We start from the raw sequence: 22,662 nt of genomic DNA on the forward strand, positions 1-22,662 counted from the left end.
TATCTCATGTCCAACGCACCACAAGAGCCTAGGTCCAGAGTACTCTAGATCCTGCTGCTCCGACTATTTAGGACCTTTACACGTCGCTGCGATCGTATCTGTCCCCTCCCGCCTCAACGTCCCTTGTGACTCCTCGACCTTCCCGATCCTGTGCTCGCAGTTTCAGGGTCTCTCGCCTGCGGACCCATTATTGGGGGGAAAGGATTTGTGTTAATTATTGTCATCCTAAGAGCTGTTTGACCTTTCCCTCATACACGATCACCTTTTCGGACTTTCTGGAGATAACGTGCATGACAACGCTCATGCTTGTCACTGTATCAAGCTCCTTTCGGCCTTCCTCCTCTGGTATGTCACGCCAAACCTCGATCTTGCTCCTTGTGGCATCTCAAATCCTCTGGCATCTCTCACCTGTATCTGCAAGCGAGACGTCCGATGCATTTCCGAGAGCCCTGGGTTCAGCCATCGTCCCTCAGCATAGGAGGGACGGAAATGGGTACACAGACCCAAATACGAATGGAGGTTCAATGCTCACGGTGCGTACCATCCCCATTCATACTGTTGTCCTCGGCCCCCGGGCTCTCTCGCTAATGGATTGTGGATAGATAGCGAACGATACGACACCGCCCGGACTGGGAGAGCCTCTGAATTTAATCTTATCTGCAGATTCAGATGCTGCAGTTCTCGTTCACTCAGCAAGCAATGGCGGTTTCCTCAACTACATGTTGTAAGTGATTACCACCGAAGCCATCAAGACTTTTCCTGACCCGGTCAGATCTACCAATCTAGGGGAAGAATGTCTAGGTCAACATCTTGGAGCCTATCAATTGGCGAATCTTGGAGATGGGAAAGGAGATGTTCCCCAAGTTCAGGAACTTCGGTGGAATTTCGGCAATCCCTACGTTGGGACGTGCCAAGAAACCCTCGATGGTGGACTACATCTCCGATATTGGATACAGAACAATACTGGCGCGTATTTCCTCGCCAGCAGTATAGAAAAACCAGCTTCAGAATACCATGATATCCCTCCTGACGGGTGAGTGAGAAGCACACTTGCATAAGCTTCGTACGAGGTCTGGCTGATGCATTGAGCCTAGGTATAACATTGGCCGGGACGAGATTGTCGGAAATCTCACGGGAACCTACATCCCTCCTCGTACAGTATCAAGTTCATCGACCTTCCAGGGAACTACATCGTACGCCAATTATACGTATCAGACTTCTGTGCAGTATGTTTCCGGGTTGCTGCAGAATTCAAGTAGTGCGTTGCGCGTTTCTCACCACCCCCCGAAGAGACATCTTATGCTGACCACTCACGCAGTCGGCGTCAACCATAACCAGACGTGAGAGATCTTCTCGATGGCTCCTCACTCACCATTCGCAGAGTTGCCGTCAACGGGTACCCCGCCATCGACGGTCTCGTCGCCGTTTTGACTGTGAAGGTCACCTCCAGCCCAAAGGCCACGTAAGTCAATGAACTGAACTCTCTCCGACCATTCCTGATGACTTTGCACAGTACGACTGGCCGTGCGCCTCTTAGCAAGGAGTCCTCAGTCGGATTTTTGGGCTCCGCCTTAGCCATCGTCCTTCTCTCCGTTTTCTTACTGGTCTAAATCATTCATCGCATCTCTTTCGTTTTTGGTAATTGTCGATCATATCTGTACCTGCACATCTTGTACCAGTATCATTACAACATTAGACATAGATGAAAGATCCCGCCTTGATCGTTTGTCTGTATGCAGTGTCTCACAAACTTCTCAAGTCAGCAGCAGCAAACCTGACTGGACCCCGCGTCATGGAAGTGCCACATTCCCGTCATAGGTGGAGGGTTGCGCCTCGTTGGATTCGGGTTCATTTCATGGCAGCTCGCTCATATCTTACTCTTCTCCTTGCGCTCGCTCAATTCAACACTGCTTCTATCCTAAAAGAGGTCACCTCAAAGGCTCAAGACTTCAGCAGAGAAGAAGCGTCTGACTCAATCTTACATTGTACGACAGTGTAGAGAAGGCTCAGAGGTTTCCTGCCATTCTTCTTTGTATTTACACCAATTCTCTCTTTGGATTCGCTCTTCGTCATGGCTTCTGAAATGGAGGTGGATGGTGCTGTCCCTGGAGTTCCGAGTGAGTGGCTTATAAGCGCTCGAACCTATCTCCCATGCTCATACTGACACTTCCTCTCAGTCGATGGTAGGCTGATCACGACTTTGCTGCCCAAGTCTTGCTGACACATCCTTTCTTCTCAGAGGGTCTATACTCTCGACAGCTGTAAGTCCATCTCATGCATATCGGAAGCAGCCACTGACTACGGTAGCTATGTGCTCGGTCATGAAGGTCAGTTCGTGAAAAGGCTGGTCAAAGCCAGCTGACATCCCTTCTCAGCTATGAAGAAGATGGCTTCGTCCAATGTTCTCATCGTTGGGATGAAAGGTCTCGGCGTTGAGATTGGTGAGTTGATGCATGACGTCGTCAGCCCTTCAATTGAAGCGTCGCCATAGCCAAGAATGTCGCATTGGCAGGAGTCAAGAGCGTCACTATCTATGATCCCAATCCGGTAGAGATTGCCGATCTAGGTACACAGGTCAGCTTCTAATCCTCTGAGTCTGCAGAGGTTGTCCAGCTCACCACACCCTCTTGCAGTTCTTCCTCCGCGAGAATGACATAGGCCAGCCTCGAGCTTCCGTCACGGCTCCGCGACTATCGGAACTTAACACCTACGTACCGATCAAAATACTAGAGGGGTCAGGCGAGATCACTCCGGACATGGTTGCGCCGTATCAGGTCAGCTACAGGCTCGAGGCGAGCTTAAGAAGGAGATCGCTGACACACGTCTAGGTGGTCGTTCTCACCAATACGACTGTCACAAAGCAGGTCGAGATCAACGAATTCTGTCGGTCAAAAGGCATCTACTTCATCTCTGCAGATGTACGGGGACTCTTCGGGTGAGCTGGTCCTATCGGATGAATCTCTGGGCTCATGCGCTCTACCCAGTGCTGTCTTCAATGACTTTGGGAAAGACTTTGCATGTGTCGATGCGACGGGAGAGCAGCCTCAGACAGGTATGATAGTACAGGTGGAAGAGGTAAGCGGTCTTTGCTTAAATCGGAAGACAATAGCTCACCAGCATTTCAGGATGAAGACGCTATCGTCACCTGTCTGGACGAGACAAGACATGGTCTCGAAGATGGAGACTACGTCACTTTCTCCGAGATCAAGGGAATGGAAGGCTTGAATGGATGCGAGCCAAGGAAGGTCACCGTTAAGGGTGAGCTCACGTCCTGCCCCAAATCGTCTCCAGCTCACGCCCTCAGGGCCATACACCTTCTCGATCGGGGATACGAAAGGCCTTGGACAGTACGTTTCTGGTGGCTTGTTCACACAGGTCAAGATGCCCAAAATTCTCCAATTCGTGAGCCAGCTCGAATTTGATCCGCGGGCATCAGCTTACACTTCCACAGAGAAGCCTCAAAGAGTCCTTGACCCAGCCCGAACTTTTCATCACGGATTTTGCCAAATTCGATCGCCCTGCAACCCTGCATGTCGGATTCCTTGCTCTTTCCGCATTCTACGAGAAGAATGGACATCTGCCTCGACCGCGTAGTTCATCGGATGCTTCCGCAGTGCTAGCTCTCGCTAAGGATATTCACAAATCAAATGGAGGACAGGACGAAGTCGATGAGAAGATTATCGAGACACTGGCGTTCCAAGCTACCGGAGACTTGTCGCCCATGGTCGCTGTCATCGGAGGATTTGTCGCTCAAGAGGTTCTCAAAGCTTGTTCGGCCAAATTCCACCCCATGCAGCAGAGCATGTATTTCGATTCTCTGGAATCGCTCCCTCACGAACTACCCTCAGAAGCCGATTGTCAACCCCTTGGATCAAGATACGATGGCCAGATTGCAGTGTTTGGCAAAGCTTTCCAAGAGAAGATCAACGCGACTAAGCAATTCCTGGTTGGATCCGGTGCGATCGGTTGTGAAATGCTCAAGAATTGGAGCATGATGGGTCTGGCTAGTCAGGGAGTCATTCACGTCACGGATCTGGACACCATTGAGAAGAGTAACTTGAACCGGCAATTCCTCTTCCGACCGAAAGATGTCGGCAAGTTCAAAGCTGAAGTCGCTGCCGCCGCTGTGGCCGAAATGAACCCTGAGCTCAAAGGCAAGATCATTTCCTATCAGGACAGAGTCGGACCAGAGACTGAACGTGAGGCTGACGTACAAACGGCCCAGCTGATGAATAGGCACCTATGGAGACGAGTTCTTCGCCAAGATCGACGGTGTGACCAATGCCTTGGACAATGTGCTTGCTCGTGAGTGGACCGCTCGGGAGCGAGCCTTGAAAGCTGACACAAAATCAGGTCAATACATGGATCGAAGATGTGTCTTCTACCAGAAGCCATTGCTCGAATCTGGAACTCTGGGGACCAAGGCCAACACCCAGGTCGTCATCCCGTTTTTGACCGAATCGTACTCGTCATCTCAGGATCCCCCCGAGAAGTCGATCCCATCATGTACCGTCAAGAACTTTCCAAATGCCATCGAGCACTGCATACAGGCAAGTGAATTCTTTCATCCGCTCTTCCTTGCGCTGAGCCATCGTCCAGTGGTCAAGAGAAGCTTTTGATTCGCTCTTTGTCAACCCTCCTACGACCGTCAACCTCTATCTTTCCCAGCCAGACTTTGTCGAATCCACTCTCAAATCCTCCGGTCAACACTTTGATCAATTGAAGCAGATTGAAAAGTACCTGGTGAAGGAGCGTCCGACGAGTTTCGCCCAGTGCATCGAATGGGCCAGGCTGCAGTACGAGGAGAATTATGTGAACGAGATTCGACAGTTGCTCTTCAACCTCCCAAAAGATCAGGTTAGCTTGAATTTTTGATACACGTGACAGCACTGATGGTGACAGGTCAACTCAAATGGTACCCCCTTCTGGTCCGGACCGAAGCGCGCACCTGACCCGCTCAAATTCAATGTTGACAATGTGAGCAAGGGACCTAAAGGGACTTGATTGCTGTACCCGACTGACATATCTGTCAAGGCCCTGGACTTTGAATACATTGTGGCGGCTGCGAATTTGCACGCCTTCAACTACGGATTGAAGGGAGAATCCGACCCCGCTGTCTTCCGCAAAGTGTTGGAGAGTATCAAGGTTCCCGAATTCACACCGAAGAGCGGAGTTAAGATTCAGGTCAATGAGAATGAGCCAGTTTCTAACGAGCCAAATCCAGGTAAGCTGATGCGGCTGAATATTCAGCATCCGGTTGACGATATTAGACGAGGACATTGACTCGATCGTCAACTCGCTCCCACCTCCTTCGTCCCTCGCTGGGTTCAGACTGGTCCCGGTCGACTTTGAGAAGGACGATGACAGCAACCATCACATTGACTTCATCACTTGCGCTTCTAATCTTCGTGCTGCCAATTATGGCATCACTCAGGCTGATCGCCACAAGACAAAGTTGATCGCAGGAAAGATCATCCCTGCAATCGCTACGACCACGGCATTAGCCGTGGGACTGGTCTGTCTTGAGCTGTACAAGGTGAGTCGGCCCTCTAGGTGCGCGGAGAGAAAGTGTATCTCATACTGGAGTAGATCATCGACAGAAAGAACAAGGTGGAGGACTATAAGAATGGTTTCGTCAACCTTGCTCTGCCCTTCTTTGGATTCTCCGAGCCTATCGAGGCGGCCAAGCAGAAGGTGAGATGGACTGACGCATTTTCACTGTTCAGCTCCTGGCTAATGCGTTCCCGCTAGTATGGCGAGACTGAGTGGACCTTGTGGGACCGATTTGAGCTGGAAGGTAACCCGACTCTCCAGGAGTTCATCAACTGGTTCAAGGAGAAGCACAACCTGGAGATTCAAATGGTGTCTCAAGGTGTTTCCATGCTGTGGTCTTCTTTTGTCCCAGCCAAAAAGGTACGGCGGCGCCACTGAGAGATGGACGACTGCTGACGTTACGTCAAGACTGCAGATCGACTGAATATGCGCATGAGCGAGCTTGTCGAGCATGTCAGTAAGAAGCCTATTGAACCATGGGTTAAGAACCTCCTGGTCGAGGTCATGGTCAATGATGAGAACGATGAGGATGTCGAGGTGGGTCACAGCGATACAAGGTGTGCTGACATATCTCCATCAGGTACCATACTGCCTCGTGCATATCTAAATCCGGTCTGCAGTTAACTCTTCGCCCCCCTCCTCCTCCTTCTTCTTCTTCTTATGTACATAGATCTATGGTGCAAGCCTCGAGATGCTAAAGTGACCTTACCTGTGAGCCATGTCCAACGAGATGGACGCCACGAGCGAGAGAGGGTATAAGGTGTGGCGGACATCTGATGCATTCATTCCTATTCGGCTATTCTCGGTGAATTCCCTCCTCCCTCTTCCGCCTTTCCCTTTTCTTTTTTTCTCATTCGATGAAGTCACAGACAGCCGTTGGGGTCCTGATAGCAGCTAGGTTATAGCATTCTGGGAAGACTTCATCAGTAGCATAACGGTCGACGATATGAACGTCCGAACAGGCGGCTGAGTAGAGTCAGTGTCGACAATTCTATGGCCAACATCTGGGATTGGACTATTTTTCAATTTGATTGCAAGCGAGGTAAGTGCTTCATGTCATTACCCCATTCCCGCTATCATGTCATGGGGCTCTCCAATCCAACAGATCCATGTGCTGACTTTGTCCTCGCCTTCCAGAACTCCTGTACTCTAGGTTCTGGTCTGATACGGCATCATGAAGCAGCTCTCGTCAGCTCTCGGACTGTTCATCCTTCTCATTTCTGCTTCTTCGATCCTCGCCAATCCTCTCTCTGTCCAATTTTCCTCCTGCCTCGACGAATTCCCTTCTGATCTATCTCAAGATGCCTTGATGAACATTACGAATGTGTATGCCAACCTTGTCCCGAAGGATGTGGCCAAGTTCCTAGGCCTTATCGGTGGTGGACAGCAAGAAGTGTTACGGATAGATATGATTGGATCTACGGGGACAGTGATCGAAGGATATAATAACGAAACTGGAAAGTTGGGTGAGTTGGCCGCTGACGCCGATCTGTTATGAAAAGAGAGAGGCTTATACAGTGACTGATTCTGTTTGACATTGCCAGCGACGCTATTTCACGATACTGAGGCAGCTCATCTTTCCGTTTGGCGATCCGCTTCTTGGCTGTGCGAGTCCCTACTTCCTCCAGATCTCACGAGGCCCTACGGCGAAGCCAACGAGACATATTGTCCTCTTCCAGCCGGCGACTTTGCGCTCAATATTTCTGTCCCTCTCTTTCATAATTATGCCTTGACAACGCTTCGCACGAGGGTCCGAATAGTCGATACGAATACAGAGGCCAATACCCTCGCGTGCTACGATTTGGAAGTGACACCGTGGACCCAAGGCTCATGGTACTACAGCCTCATCCGATGGTTCCCAATCTGTATCGCGATAGGTATATGGATAGTGACTTGGTTGGCGAGGTTCGCAGCGGGCTGGGTGGTAGGAAGCGGCGTGACGGAGTACGAAGTCAAGGAAGGAGGCCACGGGGCCGCTGCGGCGGCTAAGCGAGATGCTCGTATGAGAAAATGGGGAACCATGGTCGTCAGTGGACTGAGCGGAGAGAGATTTAGCGTCAGTGGAGGACTTTTGCGATTCGCTACCCCGGGACTCCGGGACGTTGTTCAGTACATTCAATTCATGACCGTCCTGGGGATGATCGCGGTGGCCTGGCCGGCATATGCGTGTGAGTCGTGGAGGTAGCACATTGTTACGCTTAATGTTGACATTTGGGTCCAGATCCCATCTTGGCGCAAGGTGCATGGGTAGATCTGATCGGAAGTGAGCAGATTGATCTATGAAAAGGCAGAGAGAGAGTCACGGCTGACTGATCACTCTCAGATGTCACGGTCATTTCCGGTCTCAGCGACAAGCATGTCTCTGGCTACGCTACTACCTACACTCCGCCATCGGAATTCGCGAGAATGATCTCAAATGTCACTCTCCCCATCTACCTTGACCCTCTGGCTTTCAACCCTCTCCTGGATCTACACGATTCTGCTGCTGGACTCGCTTCTTTCGCAACAACTATAGGTTTGAGAGACACGGATCTCTTTCCTACCTGTATGATCATCTTTCTCATCATCACTGCTGCGATCGTCCTCATCTCCATGGCGCTCTGGTCACTCCATGCGATGCTGGAATTCATGTCTCCCAGCAGACCTCCGTCGTCCAGACCAGGGTACGGCAAGAGGTTGTCCAGTCTCGGCAGCAGCCCCCGAGCAAGTTTAGGGGGCAAGGAAGCCTTTGAGCCCCGAACAATTGCAGGATTGGACATTGATGGCATGCCAATCAATGTATCCAGAACGCAACTGGTCGGACCCTCTCGGACCCGCAAAGTCTGGCTGAGATTCCGACCCAAAGGGGAAGCCGGTGCCTTCCACGCGGCTGCAATGTACGGCAATCTGTTGCGCCTGATCATGATGTTCCATCTGCCCATCACCGCGTTCTCCATCTATCAGCTTTCGTCTTCCCAAGCCTCCATCGTCTCCCGTGTCTTGGCAGCATTGACGTTCGTCTTTATCTCGATCTTGATCCCGACTTTCATCATGTGGAAGATCTTCAGGACAGCCAGCGGGAAACTTTACGACGCGACGAGGACTTTACTTTCTCTAGGCACGATGTACAACGTGTTCATCGAAGGCAAGCAAATGTTTCGAGTCTACCCGTTGCTGGTGAGCCTCATCGAGGGCATCGCCATCGGTGCAGGACAGAAGTCTGGCTTGGCTCAGGCTGTCATATTCATCGTCGCCGAGCTGGTCTTGCTCATTCTCGCCTCATTCTTTTATCCTTGGGGTGAAGGGGCGAGCATGGGAGCCCCCAATGCCTTTATGGGGATCATCCGGGTCATTTCCGTCCTCTTGACCATGCTCATCAGTCCGAGCGTGAGTCCGCAGCGCGCCGTGTATTCAAAGCTGACTGGATTTCAGTTTGGCATGCCTACTGCCGTTACGGACTGGTTGACCTATGTCATCCTCTTGCTTCAAGCCATTGTCATGGCGTATTTCTTCTTCATGCTCATCACCAAGATCGTTGAGGGTCTCATCCGGCTGTTCGGTGGGGTGCACTTTGACGAGTCGACTAGCCCACTTGATGGAGGTCTCTTCGCCGCCATCATGGATCTGGATTGCTTCAATGGCGGACGAGGTGGCAAGGCCGCAGCCCGGAGACGGCGCAAGAAGGGATCAGAGCAGCTGCAGAAGAATGTCACTGCAGCTGGTTCCCTGACGACACAGAGAATGCTCGATCGCAATTCTCAGGGAATTCCCAGACAGGATTCGGAGGGAGCACTGTCATACCTCACCTCGAACCCTTCTTTTGGTGACCCATCCCAGGCTACGCAAGGTTATTTCCCTGTCCATCAGCCTCCCCTTGGACCTCCGCCTCGACCTGACTATGAAAGGCACTATGAGGATGACACTCCCAATGAGCCGATCATGAATGCTTGGAGGCCGCCGATAGTCTCCCCACCCACCTCACCCCCCACAAATTCCCCATCTGGTCCATCATTCTCAGTCGTCCGGGGAGGTCGAGCAGACTTCGCTAATCCTTACTCTGTCATCGACACAGGGCGAGGTCCTCAGGCTGGACCATCCTCTCGACCCGCTTCAGCAATCCCGACGCCTTCGCAGTCCCCTATGCCGCTCTTGCCCCCTAATCAGGGCCGGGGACTGAGACCCAACAATCAAGGTCTCATGCCGCCGCGGCTCGACACGATACCCAAGCGACGATCACTCAACGACTTGAAAGAAGATTCCTCACCTTCGAGCGAATATCCCGATTCTCAAAAGAAGCAAACAATGGCCAAGCGTCTATCGTCTGGTCCTAAAGCATGGTTCGGAAAACAGCCTGAACCCGAGTCTCCATCAGAATCTGAGGATGAAGGCGTCGGACCACAAGGGCGTCTGCCCAGACCCTTCGAAGCTGTACCCAGTCCACTTGGTCAGAAACGCGGTTGGCGAGCTGCGCTTGGCCTGACACGACGAACAGATGATACGTCTGAACGGGCTAGAGATGAGAATCGGGTCCGGAAAGATGCTCTCGCCGCTCAGAGTGGAAGTCTATTCGCGGGTGTGGAAGCTCCAAAGACGTCTTTCGCAGTCAAGCGAAAAGATAACGCACCAAAAGTTGCCAGGTACTCGAGCTGGCGAGAATCGCCTCAAAGGTTCAGTTTGGCCACAACAGGAGAAAAGTCGAGTTCTGGATCTATCCCGAAAGTCTCTATCGATGTACCGAGCAGTGATCTGCGAGGCGCATCGACGTCAACGACGACGACGACGACGACGACGAACGAGCGTTCATTCAGGGTGAAAAGAATGGGACAGAGTAGACCGGAAGCAATGGAATCGTATACTGCGTTGCCAGTTTTGGAGGCCGCCGGATCGCGTAGGAATTCAACGATCGACCCGACCTCTGAGCCCACCCTTGCTAGAGGCGCTGCACCTGATACTGCTCCGCCCCGTAGGACGAGTCAAGGAGCTGCAGGTTTATGGGGAGATTTGGAAGAATTTGGGGGCAGCCGAGTGGATCCGAATCAGGCTGCAAAGCCTCAGCGGGCTTCCGCAAGCACTTCTCTCCCGGTGACTAGGAGCAGACCGGTGGTCGCTTCTACAGAGCGTGAAAAGACGTTCAAAGTCCGCCGATCACAACAGTACACACCACCCGCTATTCCGCCTCCAGAGTCTACCCAGCCCACTTCGTCTTTTGTCGTCAAGAGATCGACGTACGAGCCTAGAAGGAGCGGAGAGAATCTAGGGTCATTTGATTTCGAGCGGGGTGAACCGAGCGGATCGAGCCTCGACCTCTTGGGCCAAGGACAGGGCTCGAGTCGGACAAGTCTGGGTGGCGATGGGATTCAGAGGCCCATGTGAAGACATGCGCGGGGGGCAAGGGGGGTCTGCCGGGGCGTTGACCAGGGCAGTCTATTCTGAAATAGCAGAAAGGTTTGAGCTGGGTGCCGTAGATAGTGCTGGGGGATCGTCACGCTCTTTTTCACGGACAATCACGCGAATGCATATGATCTCAGATTTAGAGATGGGCTCTGTATGCCCTGCGCTCAAAGGCTAATAGATTATACTGCTTGCCCAGCTGGAGCAGGGTCCGCTTGCATTCCAGTAGATGAGGTTCAGTGAAGTCGAGTGGATCACAACAGCTCAAACGCCAAGAAAGTCCGAAGAATGCTATGACGCAAGAAATTCGGCTGATAGCCGATATCCCGCTCTTTGTTTCAATGATATGCTGTCTGTTCATCGCTTCTGTCCATTTTACCTTGTTCATCATGGGCTTATTCCATCACGATCACAAGAGTGTCTCCAAAGCTGAGGAGGCGAGTAAAGATGCGGTGATACCCGCCGAACCTGCCGGTCCACCTTCTTACCCAGCTGCCTCTGCTTCATCCTCTGGATCTGGCGTCATTCCAGACATTCAACCAGGCTACGGGCAACTTCATCAAGGTCCATTCTTCCCATGTGTATTGCTATCTTCCTCGGACAAATTGAGAATCTTGTCGTTCCCCAACGAGGGGATATCGTGCGAGCAGTCGATACAGCCATAGCGAGGACTTGGACACAGGGCGTGCAGAAGAAAGGGGTGTATGAAGGTGAAGGATGGGAGTGGAAGTTATCAGGGAGGCCATGTGAGTGTCGTGGATTGGATTAAGCGAGACGCTAGACTATCTGAGGGTGTTCTGAGCACATGAGAGAACATTTGGGATTACAGGCCCTAGGATGGACCGAGAACTGACGCTTAGATGATGCCTCATCAGGGTACGGTCGTGGTGATGAAGGGACTCACAGTCGACGACTGGTCGCTGGAATACTGTACGAGCTATGCGTCAGAGGCTGGCATTTGCTAGTCTCTGCAGGCCTCACCAAGAAGGCGAGTGGCTTATATTGTTCTATCAGGTTCTTGTGATGGCGCTGATATAGTTTTACTAATTGCCCCCTTAACAGGAATGGGACAAAGATACTCTCATGTTCAAAGCTGGACCCCCTGTCCAACGGTACATCTTCCCTCTATCTTTTCATGAAAGTGACAAGATCCGAATCATTGACAGTCCAAATCTACAAGTGACACAAGCGATCGTCCAGGCTATCCAGGTGGGTCAGAGCAGGCAGTCGCTCCGTCGGAGAACCCAAATAAAAAAAACGAGGCTCTTGCATGACATGGATTGGCGTGCTGAGACGTTCTCGTTGCTCGGGACTTTTTAGAATTCCTGGGTACTCGGTATACAACAACAGAAACAACGATGTACCCATTCTTATCAGATCAAATTGAGGGGCCAACCATGGTACACTTCGGATGGCCTCATGATCAATCAAGCTAGAAAATTGATGATGGGGATCCTCAAGGCTTTGGACGCCCATGGTTTCGAGCTCTTGGCCAGTGTCGATATGAACATTGGCCCGGGCGGTGACAGCCACATTACAGACAGTGAGTGCTGGCGGACGGGCGGCCGGGCGGGCGGACGATGCGAGGGGGGACCATCTGGACTGATCACCCGCTACTAGTCGATACCTGGTTCTTTGCCAACAAGCTGTAAAGTTCAGCGTAGGGAGAGTTGGCACGAACTGTGCGAATAGATTGAGGCACTCTTATGGATGTGATACCTGATGCATTATGAATTGACGCTGCACAGCCCCCCACACCCTCTAAGCATGCTTGCCCAATCCCATCACTCTGTCTCTAGCATCTTCATACTTTGCCTTGGTCTCCGCCACTACATCCGGAGGCAGCGTCACTCCAGCCTTTTTCAGATTGTTCTGAGTGAGCCAATCCCTCAAGTATTGCTTGTCAAATGAAGGTTGAGGTTGTCCAGGTCGATAAGTCGCAGCTGACCAGTATCGAGATGAATCAGGAGTCAAACATTCGTCAATCAGGATCAGCTGCTTTTCGCCATTGGCATCGGGCAAGAGACCAAACTCGAATTTCGTGTCGGCCAATATGAGTCCTCGCTCGAGTGCGTAGGCGGCAGCCTCGGCTGGCGTGACGTGTCAGCTGGCGAGAAAATGGCAGCCAATCAGCTTACAGTAGAGTCTGACGGCGACTTCGGCAATCTGCTTGGCAAGCTTTTCACCGCAGATGTCTTTGACTAAACGGAGGATCAGCAAAAAAGTCATCTCATCCAAGTGTAGAGAGACGCCGGGCAATCCTCACCCTTATCAGGATGAATGTTCTCATCATGGTCTCCCAAGTCTGCCTTGGTGGACGGCGTGAATACTGGTTCCGGAAGCTTTTGCGATTCGACGAGTCCTTCCGGCAACTTGATGCCGTGCATTGTACCGGACTTCTTGTACTCGGCCCAAGCGGAGCCTAGCATGAGGCATCCAGCATAAGCGACGAGTACCCTCAAAAGAGTTGTACGTACCCGTGATGTAACCCCTGACGATCGCTTCGATCTTGACGACTTCGCATTTCCTGACGATCATGCTCCTTCCTTCTACTTGATCTCTGTACTCTGCCAGACTTTTAGGAAATTCATCCCAGGCCGATGTACTTGGATCGAGGCACTTCGGTTTGGAGCCAGAGATGGAAGGGACGAGGACGTGATTAGGAATGATATGAGAGAGCTTGTGGAACCAAAAGAGGGAAAGGGTGGTCAATGTGGCTCCTTTTTGTGGGATTCCCTGGACGTGGTCAGCTCAGATCGAGAAGTAACACGTATGAGAACTCACATTCTCCATGATATAGTCGTAGGCTGAAATCCTGTCCGTAGCCACGAATAACATTTTGTCCTTGTCCTCCGAATCAGGAAGCTCGTAGACATCCCGGACTTTGCCCTTTGTCAAAAGCTTGAGTCTAGGCATATCCGTCGTCGTCAATGCCTCGGATGATCGTGCACTACTGCTCGAACCTGCACTTGCGTTGGCTCTTCCTGAATTCGGCACGACATTCGCCGCCGTCGCATCCCTTTTCTTCAATTCTTCAGGCGTCATGTTCAAGCCAGCAGCTGCGGCGGCGGCTTGCGCTTTGACAGCTTTTTCTTGATCCTTTTGAGCTCGGAGCGCTGCCCGTTCCTCCTCTGTCGGCGGTGCGCGGCGGACGTCTTTAGGCGGTTTCTGACATCGCACGAGTCAGCGACGACGGCTCTGAGCATGAGGCACTATGACTCACAGTTTTGACCGGCTGGGCTTTGTCTCCGGCTCCTTGCTTTGCAGAAGCCACAGCATTCGCAGTCGAAGCATCCGGGTATCCAAGCCTCTCACACTCCTGCCATTCTGGGTCCGACTCGAACATTTTCTGGATCGGCGCCAACAGCCCGTTGATAGCATCCGTCACTCCCGTCTTGAGATCACCAGGATGCAGTTCCTCTTTCGCATAAGCATCTTCAATGGCCTGGTACGAAGGAAAATGGATATCTCCCCCAAATTTCTCAGGTCGAGAGATTGTAAAGATGGTTCCTGAGGGTGCAGAAGGCTTGACAAAGCTTCCCTCTCCTCTCGGCGGCTCCTCTCCCCGGGCTTCTGCTTGTTCATGACGAAGCTGTTGGACAGGTATTAAGACGTGTCGCAGGAATGCCAAGACTCCGTTTCCTTCCACTTCTCCAGGCGTACAGAGAGCGGCTTTGAGCTTGTTCTTGACTTCGGAGGGTGAATCTAGGAAATCGACTTTGCTCTTTGGGTCGGACGATGACATTTTACCGCCGGATAATCCAGGGACCATGGGACTCATGAGGTGGGCACGTTTGGCGTAGCCCATACGGGGCAGGAAATGAGCAGCGTACATGAAGATCTTGCGCTGAACAAAGGCTCAGCAGCATGTAAGGTAACGTGGGAGGCCGGGCTCACCTGATCTACACCGCCGAATTGGAAATCCACATCAAGGTATTGCTCGTCCAAAGCTTGCAACCCAGGGTAAAGCATACTGCTCATCAGTGGACTCTCAGATTGCTTGACGACATCTGCGCCGGCATGTCCGGCTGCTTTCGCAGTGGTGAGAGAGTGGAATCTGGGTAACGTGTCAGAGCAGACGATGTTGGGCTTCACTGCCTGGATCTCACTTGTACACATCCAAAGTATACTCTGCTGTCAATTGGTAGCTTGTACCGAGGACGAATTGTAATTTATCGATGGGTACGCCGAGAGTTATGAACATCGCTTTGAGAAGGAAGGAATAGTATTTCGCTCTCCACTTGACCGTCTCCAGAGTGGATTTGCTGGCATCGAGGAAGGCGTGAAGCTTGCGAAAGCAGGTGAGTCAGGTGTATCTCGTCGACACACGTAGTGAGTGACTTACGTCTGTAAAGATAGGTTGTCAGCTTCGCTCTGTAAGGAAAGCTTTCTAGCTCACTCACCTGCAAGCAAGATTTTGACTGAAGCTCCGGCTGCCAAGAAATCTGCGATTTTGAGCAGAGGCACACAGTAGGCAATGTGCGCTATGAAAAGAGGATAATGTAAGGGCAAAGACCATCCATCCTCAGCTTGTGCACATCACTCACGTCGTCCAGTTGTAGCGGTACCTGCAAACATACCACTTCAGCCACAGTCCCATATTGTGCCCCCGAGACGTTCAAACTCACCCCAGTAACATTTGACCACCTCGCCTTTGCTCAACACCTTTCGGACGATCTCTGCGCTGGTCACTTCTTGCAAATTCCGAGTGAGCTGAGCATACTGAGCTTCCTGGTCGGGTGTCAAGGTGATCTCTGGACCACCATAAGTCTCTGTCTTTTCGAACTCTTCCTCTGGCGCTGACATGGTGGAGAGTTGTGTGGCTCCTCAACAAGTATCAGCTATTCAACAAACGCTACAGCAAAGCAACCGTATGTTCAATTCAAATCTCCCGACTCGCAACGAGCCGATGTCGCGGAATGGAGACCACGTGGGAGAAAGCCCCTCTTCCCGGCATTACACGGCGATATGTTTAGTCTGATCAGTCAATGGGGGCGATGTGGCAGTATATCGTAACTCTGCGGACCGGATTGTCCCGATGCCACGTGGTTTTGAATCAGAAAAGGAAAAGAAAAAAAAAAAGTCAGGGTCCCCAACCGTTGACTGGCGGGGGAACAACATAAAAAAGAGAGAAGATCAAAAGATTCAATGGCAACTCCACACATCCTCAACCTTTCCAGTCCCTCATCTCACTCACGGTCACTTGGCCACGGATATTGCTACAGTGGACTCTGGTACACTTTCATTACGCTTACCAAACATCTGACATAATCTGACCGCTTTCCCCCTCTGTCCTTGCTACATTCCCTAATCTACCCATCATGGTCGCCGCTGCTGTGAGTCATGCAGGAGAGGGCGGCGCATCCGCCACTGGCCTGATCATGCTGATCCTGGATGTCTAGGCTGCCGCTCGTGCTCAAGCCGCCAAGGCTGCTGCTAGAGCCAACTTCTGGAAGAAGTATTACTCCCCAGAGGTCATTCCTATCGTTGTGTGAGTTTGGCGCGGACATTGGAAACCCGTAGCTCAATGCTGATGTGCTCCATAGTATCACTGGAATCGCCTGTGTCGGAGCTTCTGCCTATCTGTACAAGCTCGCTATGGTGGGTTTCGAGGTTCTCAAATAGTCACCGTGCAAAGTGCTGACATCTTCGTCTATAGGGCAACGAGGTCGTTTGGAACAGGAAGGGTGACTGGGCTCCATGGGACAAGGTCAGGTATGACCAGAACGTGAGTGTTATCTGAGAACGCGAATGTTTCGGAGGCTGACGAGAGGTGTTTCTATCTCCTGTCAACTCTCATCACCTGCTCTCACGCCGCCCATGTCATTGGCTTCTATTCGATTTGATGATTCTCGTCTCCCCTCGTCCATCCGACATCCATACCCTTGAATTCTTCCCCCCTCTCAGACCAAGCTCAGCTCGATGTTCAACTACAACTCCGAATTCTGGGAGAAGCGAAAGAAGGAGTACCTTGAGCAACAGGCTGCGCTTCACTCTGCAGATGGCAAGCGGATGGTCGACAAGGTCTAGATCTGTGGTGCAGTCTTCGTGACGGCTGTATCCCTTTGGTGTTGGAGTCTTATCATCGGTGGCATAGAAACTAGATGAGGCATCCATATATTTATTTTCGCATTGTGAGAGGCTCTTTGACGATCAATGTTATTGGCATGTATTTTTTGCGATTCGGATTGAAACATATTCATGGCTCTGAATGTCGCCGAGCAGGATCTTCTCGCTACGTCATGACGGATGCGTTCCCGTGAGATTGAAACAGCTTCATATCGTTTAAGAAATCATCAATCACCTGCTCTTGCCGTTGCATGCCTGTTCATTACTCTTGAAACAGCTGCCATGTCCGAACCCGACTTGAGTATGCCGGCACTACAAAAGCAATGATTTCATAACATAAATTCTGCTCGTCAATGTGGGTTTTTCTGCCAAGACGAATGGCCCCTCAAGACTCAGTCGACTTCGATAGCGTTGGCAAAGGTCCAGACATGACTTCGAAGGGTTTCCACTGCTGGCTGGACCCCTTTTGACGCATGCCCCATCGGAGCATCTACCGTACCCACCATTCGTGGCGGTGGCGGCGTAAGAATCGCGCCTTTTGCCTTTCTGCCCTTCGCCACACCGAGTAATATGGCGTCGAGAACACGACATCAAGAGAGTATTTATGACATGTCTTCTGGGAGCTCAATCAGTGAAAGAGAGATAGAGAGGGAGAGGGGCGTTCTCTTCCTCATTGACACCTGCGTCTCGCCGCTTGAATGCCCCGGGCCCGCCTGACTGAACCTTGTCCCAAGGACACGCGTCTTTTATTCTTTTGGGTCTCCATCTCGATAAGACAAGAGCCCACGTTCCACATGCGTCTCATCTCGTCTATACTGGCTCCCAATTCCACCCACCCCTGTCCTATCCGCCTCTTGTTTCATCAGAACATCAGGACCCTGGAATTATCATGGCGTCCATTCATCCGGTATATAGCCAAGCAGAGGGAGAGAGAAGAGGCGGTCATACGGACCTCCCCTCCAAAAGGTCCCAGGGACGTTGAGAAAGGGGTGTTCCCCCGCCCCCGCCCCTTTGACCTACCTCCCTTTTGAACACTCGCCGAGACGGAGCCGATGACATGCATGCCCTGTTCAATCAACAGCCAGCGCGGGATGCTTTGTTAGATGAGAATACGAGGTACCCGTCTGCCACCCTCTCTCTCTCTCGCTCGTCTCATAACGAGAATTAAAAAAAATGTAATAGGTAAATAGAGTTTCAACGCATATTTTCCCTCCCGGTCCCACCCGCGTTTTGGAATTTGAGGGGGGCACTTCTGAGTCTCTCGCTCTCTGTCTGTCTCTCTCTGGGTCTCTTTATATAATATACATCCCCTTCAATCCTCTCTCTCTCTGTCAGACTGCCCCTTGTCATTCGCTCGTTCACGCCTTCTCTCTCTCTCTCTCACACACACTCTCTCGCACTTTCAGGACATCTGGAGTCATACAAACTCCCTTGCTTCAGGTCAAAACGCCTCTTGGGATATTTTTTTTTTTGGGCAGGTGTGTTGTTTTTAAACACCCAGAGTTGCTGCTCTCGGCGACTCACTCACCATTCGACTGTGTTGTCAACAACAATAACAGGCACTCGACAGCAGCAAACGGTGGTACATGGAAGAGCCCATCTGCTCCATCGAATCGTCTCTCTCAGCATCTACATTCTTGAGCACTCTTTCCCTCAGGACACTCGTTTGACAAAAATCACGCTCTCTCTGCGCGTACAATGAAGTTGCTGCTCTCTGTGGCAGCTTGGTCTCTGACCGCTGTCGGAGTCATTGCTCAGACGGCGCCTCCTAGTGGATCATCGTATGTCCCTTCCCCCACTGAACTTCTTATGAGTTGCCCCCTCTGACACTCGTTCCTTGCTGCACAGAACCATCATCCCTGGACAATGGATCGTCGAATTCGAAGATTCAGCGTCCATGTCGGCGGCAGGTCTCGGCCGACGAAATGTCAGAGTGAGTCGCCGGTGGAAGAGACGTCAGATACATGTATACTGATGAACGGACCCATCTCTCAGCCTCACGATGAGATTTATGCAAGCTTGACCAAACGTGGTGTGGTATACGACGTTGACAGAGAATACTCTTCACCAGTATTCACCGGTGCTGTCCTATCCATCCCATCAGACTCGGTGAGTCGGGCAGTCGACCCCGACGCGACGAGCGGCTCACAATCGTTTGTACAGGACCTCACTACCCTAGCCTCCATCCCTGGAATCATGGTGAGCATCATTCCTGCGCCAAACGAACCACGCTGACAAAACTTCCCCACAGGCCATCTCCCCGGTCCGCTTGATCGTCGTCCCGGATGTCGTGCAGCAGCCCACAGGTTGGTCCCACCCGTCCAAGCGAGACCTGTTTGGCGGTCTCTTTGGAGGTCTGTTCGGTGGAGGAGATGCTTCAGCTTCAGCCTCAGCCTCAGCCTCAGCCTCAGCTTCTGAATCTAGCCCATCCCCCAATCTCTTCGATCAGATCTTTGGGAATGGCAACGGAAATGGTAATGGCAAGGGCAATGGCAAAAAGCACAAGCACTCATCTTCCAGTCAAGCAGCAGCGTCCACCTCCTCTACTGGCGCCATGACAACCACCACTATTGCAGGAACTACAACCACTACCACCGCGACCGGCTCCAGCTCCGGCGGCTCGACTTCAACACAGACCTCGGTCGAAGTCGCGCCGACGGCCGCCTACGGCAACACTGGTTTCTCCACTCTTCCTCAATTCCAAGGTGATAAGCTGCAGGCAGCTGGTTACTTGGGTCAGGGGATCAAGATTGGAATCGTGGACAGTGGTGTCGACTACACTCAAGCTGCTCTTGGAGGATGCTTCGGTGGTAACTGCAAGATTGCAGGAGGATACGATTTTGTTGGAAACAATTTCAACGGATCCAACACACCGGTGACCAGTTCTGACCCTTTCGACAACTGCTTCTCGCACGGAACGATCGTCGCTGGTATTATTGGAGCCAACGATAACATTTACGGTGTTCCGGGTGTCGCTCCTGATGCCAGCTTGTACGCTTATCGAGTATTCAGTTGCAGTGGTGCCACGACCGATGCCATCGTCATTGATGCCATGCAGAAAGCCTACAACGACGGTATGGACGTCATCAATCTCAGTCTTGGTGAACCTTCTGGGTGGTCTGAAACGCCCATCAGTGTCGTCGCGAGTCGAATCGTCGCCATGGGAACGACCATCACTACCTCTGCTGGAAATTCGGGACAGGACGGGGCGTTTTACGCATTCGCACCCGGAACAGGATTCGGCACCATCGTCGCTGGATCATCCGACAATGAGATCATAGCCGCGAACCAAGCTACCGTTTCGACAGGTCACGCTCCAATCACATATTACTCTTTCCAGTCGTTCAATTTGCACGCATTCCCACTTCCAGCCAACACACCTGTCCCTGTTTACACTTTCAACAATGCGACTGGGTACGATGGCTGCGCTCCTTTGCCTGGAACGCCCGATCTCCAAGGACAGATCGCTCTTTTGAGTGCCGATGGACCATGTTCGATCGGAGACAAGGCCAAAGGCGCATACTTTTCAGGCGCGTCCGCCGTCTTGATCATCAACACGGAGAACACTGCTCCTTATATCCGATTGTTCCCTTTGATTCCTTACGCCATGATCAGTGCAGAGGACGGAGCATACCTGCTTGAAGCTGCTGCGCAAGGACTCAACCCGGAGTTATCATTCGCCTTCAGCCCTGTCGTCGTCCCTAACAACTTCACCGGCGGCACAACGACCTTTTTCTCCGAAATCGGACCTACCAATGAGTTGTTCTTGGCTTCCGACGTCATGATCCCAGGCACGCAAATCATCTCAGTCTTCCCCTTCAACCCCAGTTTGAGCTTTTTCAACTGGTCTATCACAGACGGAACGTCGTGGTCTTCTGCCTTTGCTGCTGGATCCGCCGCTCTTTACCTCCAGCAACACCCCGGTAGCTCGCCATGGGATATCAAGTCAGCTTTCGAACAGACGGCCGTGGCTCTACCTGTCAGTCTTTCCGACAGTTCTCTACAAAGTGTCGCAGTGCAAGGATCTGGCAAACTTCAGCTTTCCAACGCTGCAAACCGAGCTTTGTCCGTCACGCCGCCTGAAATCTTGCTCAACGACACTGCCAATTTCTGCTCTTTCCAAACCATCACCTTGACCAACAATGGGAACTCTGGACAGCTGTACACCATCACACACGTCCCTGCTGATACGGCTCTGACTATCTCCAATGGACAATTCAATAATGAACCTGTCCCCACCACCGGCACTACCGCCAACGTCTGGATCACCCTCTCTGAAGTTTACGTCTGGCCAGGCGGCTCTGTTCCCGTCATTGTCAACTTCTACCAGCCCGATGGACTCGATCCGTCTCAGCTTCCTGTTTACTCTGGTTGGATTAATATCCAAGGTGGAAATGATAACATCAATGTGCCTTATCTCGGAGTAGCGGCCGATATGAGTTCCCAGCCGATCCTAGACTCGCAGAACCAACCGTCGATCCAGAACGCATCGTCGAGCTATTCGCTCAGCAACGGGGATTACCCGACTGTGGTGTTCAGGCTACTCAACGGTAGCCCCGTTGTCTTGATCGATCTCGTCGATGCCGATGTCAACCTTGGTTTCAGTCCCAACTACAACTCGAAACGTGATGCTACTGCGTCAACATTTGAGAAACTCCACCAAAGTAGACGAGTGACAAAGTCTCGATTGGAGCGTGAGGTCGAGAATGCTGTCGTCGAAACAGGGGATGAGGGCCCAACCGCCGAAGAACGAGACTTGTTGAACCTCAACCTTGGGAACATTGGTCTCAATGTCTCCGTCAGCCTCTCCATTGGTAATGGTGGTATCCTTAACACGTTATGCCTTTTCTTCCCACTTCCGAACTGTCCTCAGAACCAAGGTACATTCTCCAACGTGCCTACCGTTGGAAACGTCTACCAACAGACTTGGAACGCCAGGAGGTGAGTCGAGCGCATCGCGGGCTCTGCGCTGTAGCTGAAACATCCCACTTTTAGCTCCAGTAATGCCGATGGGGAGGGCAACTATGATTACACCTTTGCGTTGAGCAATGGGACATTTACCAACAATACAGCGATTCCGAACGGAAACTACCGATGTGGGTGCACAAAATTTAACATCACAAGGTGGACATTGCTAATGATTCCCATCGCAGTCCTCTTGAGGGCTCTTCACATTTTCGGCGACATGACTAACGAGAGCGATTATGACGCTTGTGAGTCCCAACGTGTTGAGCCAACCTTCAAATCAAACCTGACGCGTGAATCTAGGGCTCTCTCAATCATTCACCATCTCTCGGTAGACTTCTCTATTTGTCAAACGTTAATCTGCATAAGGACAATTCTCCGTCTTGTTTGGTCTGATCTGGGTTATTTGGCGAATATAGGAACAGGAAAGGACACGAGATCCGGAGGTGATCCACAAATCGGTTTTCTTGCACATAAAAGGTCTCATCATTTCTCTTGACAAAAGGGCAAACATGCATTGGCATTTGGGTCTAGGCTGTCTGTATCGACCATCCATTCTCTGAGCTCTGCAGCCTTCCTTTCCATCCCCTCTTTCGAATCGGTCGCTACTGCTCCGCTTGCTCGCCTTCTTGCTCTCAGTAAACTGTCAAACAGGCCAGCGCTCGACATAGTCCTTTCACTCCGCTTTGGGATATGACAAGACTC

The 22,662-nt window shown here is 51.7% G+C and overlaps 7 protein-coding genes across 7 annotated transcripts; 6 read left to right on the forward strand and 1 right to left on the reverse strand.

The window, feature by feature from the left end:
* The first annotated feature begins 331 nt into the window (after window positions 1-331).
* Window positions 332-1,751, forward strand: BD324DRAFT_469705 (hypothetical protein). The gene is made up of 7 exons (XM_022012874.1): window positions 332-345; window positions 422-533; window positions 603-724; window positions 773-1,033; window positions 1,095-1,340; window positions 1,382-1,462; window positions 1,514-1,751. Exons 2-7 carry the CDS (start codon window positions 525-527, stop codon window positions 1,608-1,610), a joined length of 816 nt encoding a protein of 271 aa, XP_021870875.1. The 5' UTR covers window positions 332-345; window positions 422-524; the 3' UTR covers window positions 1,611-1,751.
* Window positions 1,752-1,873: 122 nt separating this feature from the next.
* On the forward strand, window positions 1,874-6,348 carry BD324DRAFT_627219 (putative ubiquitin activating enzyme). The gene is made up of 22 exons (XM_022015977.1): window positions 1,874-2,117; window positions 2,178-2,183; window positions 2,240-2,261; window positions 2,308-2,327; window positions 2,376-2,441; window positions 2,492-2,574; window positions 2,634-2,774; window positions 2,829-2,935; window positions 2,985-3,075; window positions 3,126-3,258; window positions 3,305-3,402; window positions 3,452-4,199; window positions 4,237-4,305; window positions 4,354-4,550; window positions 4,600-4,857; window positions 4,903-4,977; window positions 5,035-5,224; window positions 5,271-5,536; window positions 5,590-5,694; window positions 5,752-5,913; window positions 5,962-6,090; window positions 6,134-6,348. Exons 1-22 carry the CDS (start codon window positions 2,072-2,074, stop codon window positions 6,158-6,160), a joined length of 3,039 nt encoding a protein of 1,012 aa, XP_021870876.1. The 5' UTR covers window positions 1,874-2,071; the 3' UTR covers window positions 6,161-6,348.
* Window positions 6,349-6,572: 224 nt separating this feature from the next.
* On the forward strand, window positions 6,573-11,061 carry BD324DRAFT_627222 (hypothetical protein). The gene is made up of 5 exons (XM_022015978.1): window positions 6,573-7,019; window positions 7,098-7,721; window positions 7,775-7,816; window positions 7,877-8,919; window positions 8,965-11,061. The coding sequence occupies exons 1-5, from the start codon at window positions 6,728-6,730 to the stop codon at window positions 10,903-10,905; spliced, it is 3,942 nt and encodes a 1,313-aa protein (XP_021870877.1). The 5' UTR covers window positions 6,573-6,727; the 3' UTR covers window positions 10,906-11,061.
* Window positions 11,062-11,274: 213 nt separating this feature from the next.
* BD324DRAFT_627226 (hypothetical protein) lies at window positions 11,275-12,650 on the forward strand. Its single transcript, XM_022015979.1, has 5 exons — window positions 11,275-11,669; window positions 11,799-11,911; window positions 11,986-12,132; window positions 12,244-12,466; window positions 12,544-12,650. Exons 1-5 carry the CDS (start codon window positions 11,501-11,503, stop codon window positions 12,573-12,575), a joined length of 684 nt encoding a protein of 227 aa, XP_021870878.1. The 5' UTR covers window positions 11,275-11,500; the 3' UTR covers window positions 12,576-12,650.
* BD324DRAFT_627233 (hypothetical protein) lies at window positions 12,651-16,004 on the reverse strand. The gene is made up of 12 exons (XM_022015980.1): window positions 15,552-16,004; window positions 15,471-15,491; window positions 15,327-15,407; window positions 15,300-15,301; window positions 15,033-15,211; window positions 14,821-14,980; window positions 14,147-14,770; window positions 13,708-14,091; window positions 13,401-13,659; window positions 13,190-13,345; window positions 13,062-13,124; window positions 12,651-13,013 (listed from the first exon to the last, which is right to left on the reverse strand). The coding sequence occupies exons 1-12, from the start codon at window positions 15,727-15,729 to the stop codon at window positions 12,685-12,687; spliced, it is 2,436 nt and encodes an 811-aa protein (XP_021870879.1). The 5' UTR covers window positions 15,730-16,004; the 3' UTR covers window positions 12,651-12,684.
* Window positions 16,005-16,021: 17 nt separating this feature from the next.
* BD324DRAFT_627240 (hypothetical protein) lies at window positions 16,022-17,111 on the forward strand. Its single transcript, XM_022015981.1, has 5 exons — window positions 16,022-16,259; window positions 16,326-16,414; window positions 16,470-16,524; window positions 16,583-16,651; window positions 16,831-17,111. The coding sequence occupies exons 1-5, from the start codon at window positions 16,245-16,247 to the stop codon at window positions 16,951-16,953; spliced, it is 351 nt and encodes a 116-aa protein (XP_021870880.1). The 5' UTR covers window positions 16,022-16,244; the 3' UTR covers window positions 16,954-17,111.
* A 1,097-nt stretch (window positions 17,112-18,208) lies between these two features.
* Window positions 18,209-22,468, forward strand: BD324DRAFT_627242 (hypothetical protein). Its single transcript, XM_022015982.1, has 8 exons — window positions 18,209-18,773; window positions 18,841-18,925; window positions 18,988-19,101; window positions 19,156-19,191; window positions 19,244-21,933; window positions 21,988-22,088; window positions 22,146-22,205; window positions 22,261-22,468. The coding sequence occupies exons 1-8, from the start codon at window positions 18,691-18,693 to the stop codon at window positions 22,290-22,292; spliced, it is 3,201 nt and encodes a 1,066-aa protein (XP_021870881.1). The 5' UTR covers window positions 18,209-18,690; the 3' UTR covers window positions 22,293-22,468.
* Window positions 22,469-22,662: the final 194 nt, after the last annotated feature.

This window comes from Kockovaella imperatae, assembly GCF_002102565.1.
Source record: "Kockovaella imperatae strain NRRL Y-17943 chromosome Unknown BD324scaffold_7, whole genome shotgun sequence".
Taxonomy (NCBI): domain Eukaryota; kingdom Fungi; phylum Basidiomycota; class Tremellomycetes; order Tremellales; family Cuniculitremaceae; genus Kockovaella; species Kockovaella imperatae.

What these genes read in the sequence shown, in the direction of transcription:
- BD324DRAFT_469705 (XM_022012874.1), top strand. An exon ending in GGCGTCAACCATAACCAGAC is followed by an intron (nt 1,341 to 1,381) that starts GTGAGAGATCTT and finishes CACCATTCGCAG; the next exon opens with AGTTGCCGTCAACGGGTACC. An exon ending in ACCTCCAGCCCAAAGGCCAC is followed by an intron (nt 1,463 to 1,513) that starts GTAAGTCAATGA and finishes GACTTTGCACAG; the next exon opens with TACGACTGGCCGTGCGCCTC.
- BD324DRAFT_627219 (XM_022015977.1), top strand. Translation starts at nt 2,072, where the DNA reads ATGGCTTCTGAAATGGAGGTGGATGGTGCTGTCCCTGGAGTTCCGA. An exon ending in AGGTCTCGGCGTTGAGATTG is followed by an intron (nt 2,442 to 2,491) that starts GTGAGTTGATGC and finishes GCGTCGCCATAG; the next exon opens with CCAAGAATGTCGCATTGGCA. An exon ending in TCAACCTCCCAAAAGATCAG is followed by an intron (nt 4,858 to 4,902) that starts GTTAGCTTGAAT and finishes TGATGGTGACAG; the next exon opens with GTCAACTCAAATGGTACCCC.
- BD324DRAFT_627222 (XM_022015978.1), top strand. Translation starts at nt 6,728, where the DNA reads ATGAAGCAGCTCTCGTCAGCTCTCGGACTGTTCATCCTTCTCATTTCT. An exon ending in TAACGAAACTGGAAAGTTGG is followed by an intron (nt 7,020 to 7,097) that starts GTGAGTTGGCCG and finishes TGACATTGCCAG; the next exon opens with CGACGCTATTTCACGATACT. An exon ending in CCATGCTCATCAGTCCGAGC is followed by an intron (nt 8,920 to 8,964) that starts GTGAGTCCGCAG and finishes ACTGGATTTCAG; the next exon opens with TTTGGCATGCCTACTGCCGT.
- BD324DRAFT_627226 (XM_022015979.1), top strand. Translation starts at nt 11,501, where the DNA reads ATGTGTATTGCTATCTTCCTCGGACAAATTGAGAATCTTGTCGTTCCC. An exon ending in CTGCAGGCCTCACCAAGAAG is followed by an intron (nt 11,912 to 11,985) that starts GCGAGTGGCTTA and finishes CCCCCTTAACAG; the next exon opens with GAATGGGACAAAGATACTCT. An exon ending in TGACAGCCACATTACAGACA is followed by an intron (nt 12,467 to 12,543) that starts GTGAGTGCTGGC and finishes ACCCGCTACTAG; the next exon opens with TCGATACCTGGTTCTTTGCC.
- BD324DRAFT_627233 (XM_022015980.1), bottom strand. Translation starts at nt 15,729, where the DNA reads ATGTCAGCGCCAGAGGAAGAGTTCGAAAAGACAGAGACTTATGGTGGT. An exon ending in TATACTTTGGATGTGTACAA is followed by an intron (nt 14,981 to 15,032) that starts GTGAGATCCAGG and finishes CACGTTACCCAG; the next exon opens with ATTCCACTCTCTCACCACTG. An exon ending in AATTCGGCGGTGTAGATCAG is followed by an intron (nt 14,771 to 14,820) that starts GTGAGCCCGGCC and finishes GCCTTTGTTCAG; the next exon opens with CGCAAGATCTTCATGTACGC.
- BD324DRAFT_627240 (XM_022015981.1), top strand. An exon ending in GAGGTCATTCCTATCGTTGT is followed by an intron (nt 16,415 to 16,469) that starts GTGAGTTTGGCG and finishes TGTGCTCCATAG; the next exon opens with TATCACTGGAATCGCCTGTG. An exon ending in AGGTCAGGTATGACCAGAAC is followed by an intron (nt 16,652 to 16,830) that starts GTGAGTGTTATC and finishes CCCCCCTCTCAG; the next exon opens with ACCAAGCTCAGCTCGATGTT.
- BD324DRAFT_627242 (XM_022015982.1), top strand. Translation starts at nt 18,691, where the DNA reads ATGAAGTTGCTGCTCTCTGTGGCAGCTTGGTCTCTGACCGCTGTCGGA. An exon ending in GCGCCTCCTAGTGGATCATC is followed by an intron (nt 18,774 to 18,840) that starts GTATGTCCCTTC and finishes CTTGCTGCACAG; the next exon opens with AACCATCATCCCTGGACAAT. An exon ending in CAGACTTGGAACGCCAGGAG is followed by an intron (nt 21,934 to 21,987) that starts GTGAGTCGAGCG and finishes TCCCACTTTTAG; the next exon opens with CTCCAGTAATGCCGATGGGG.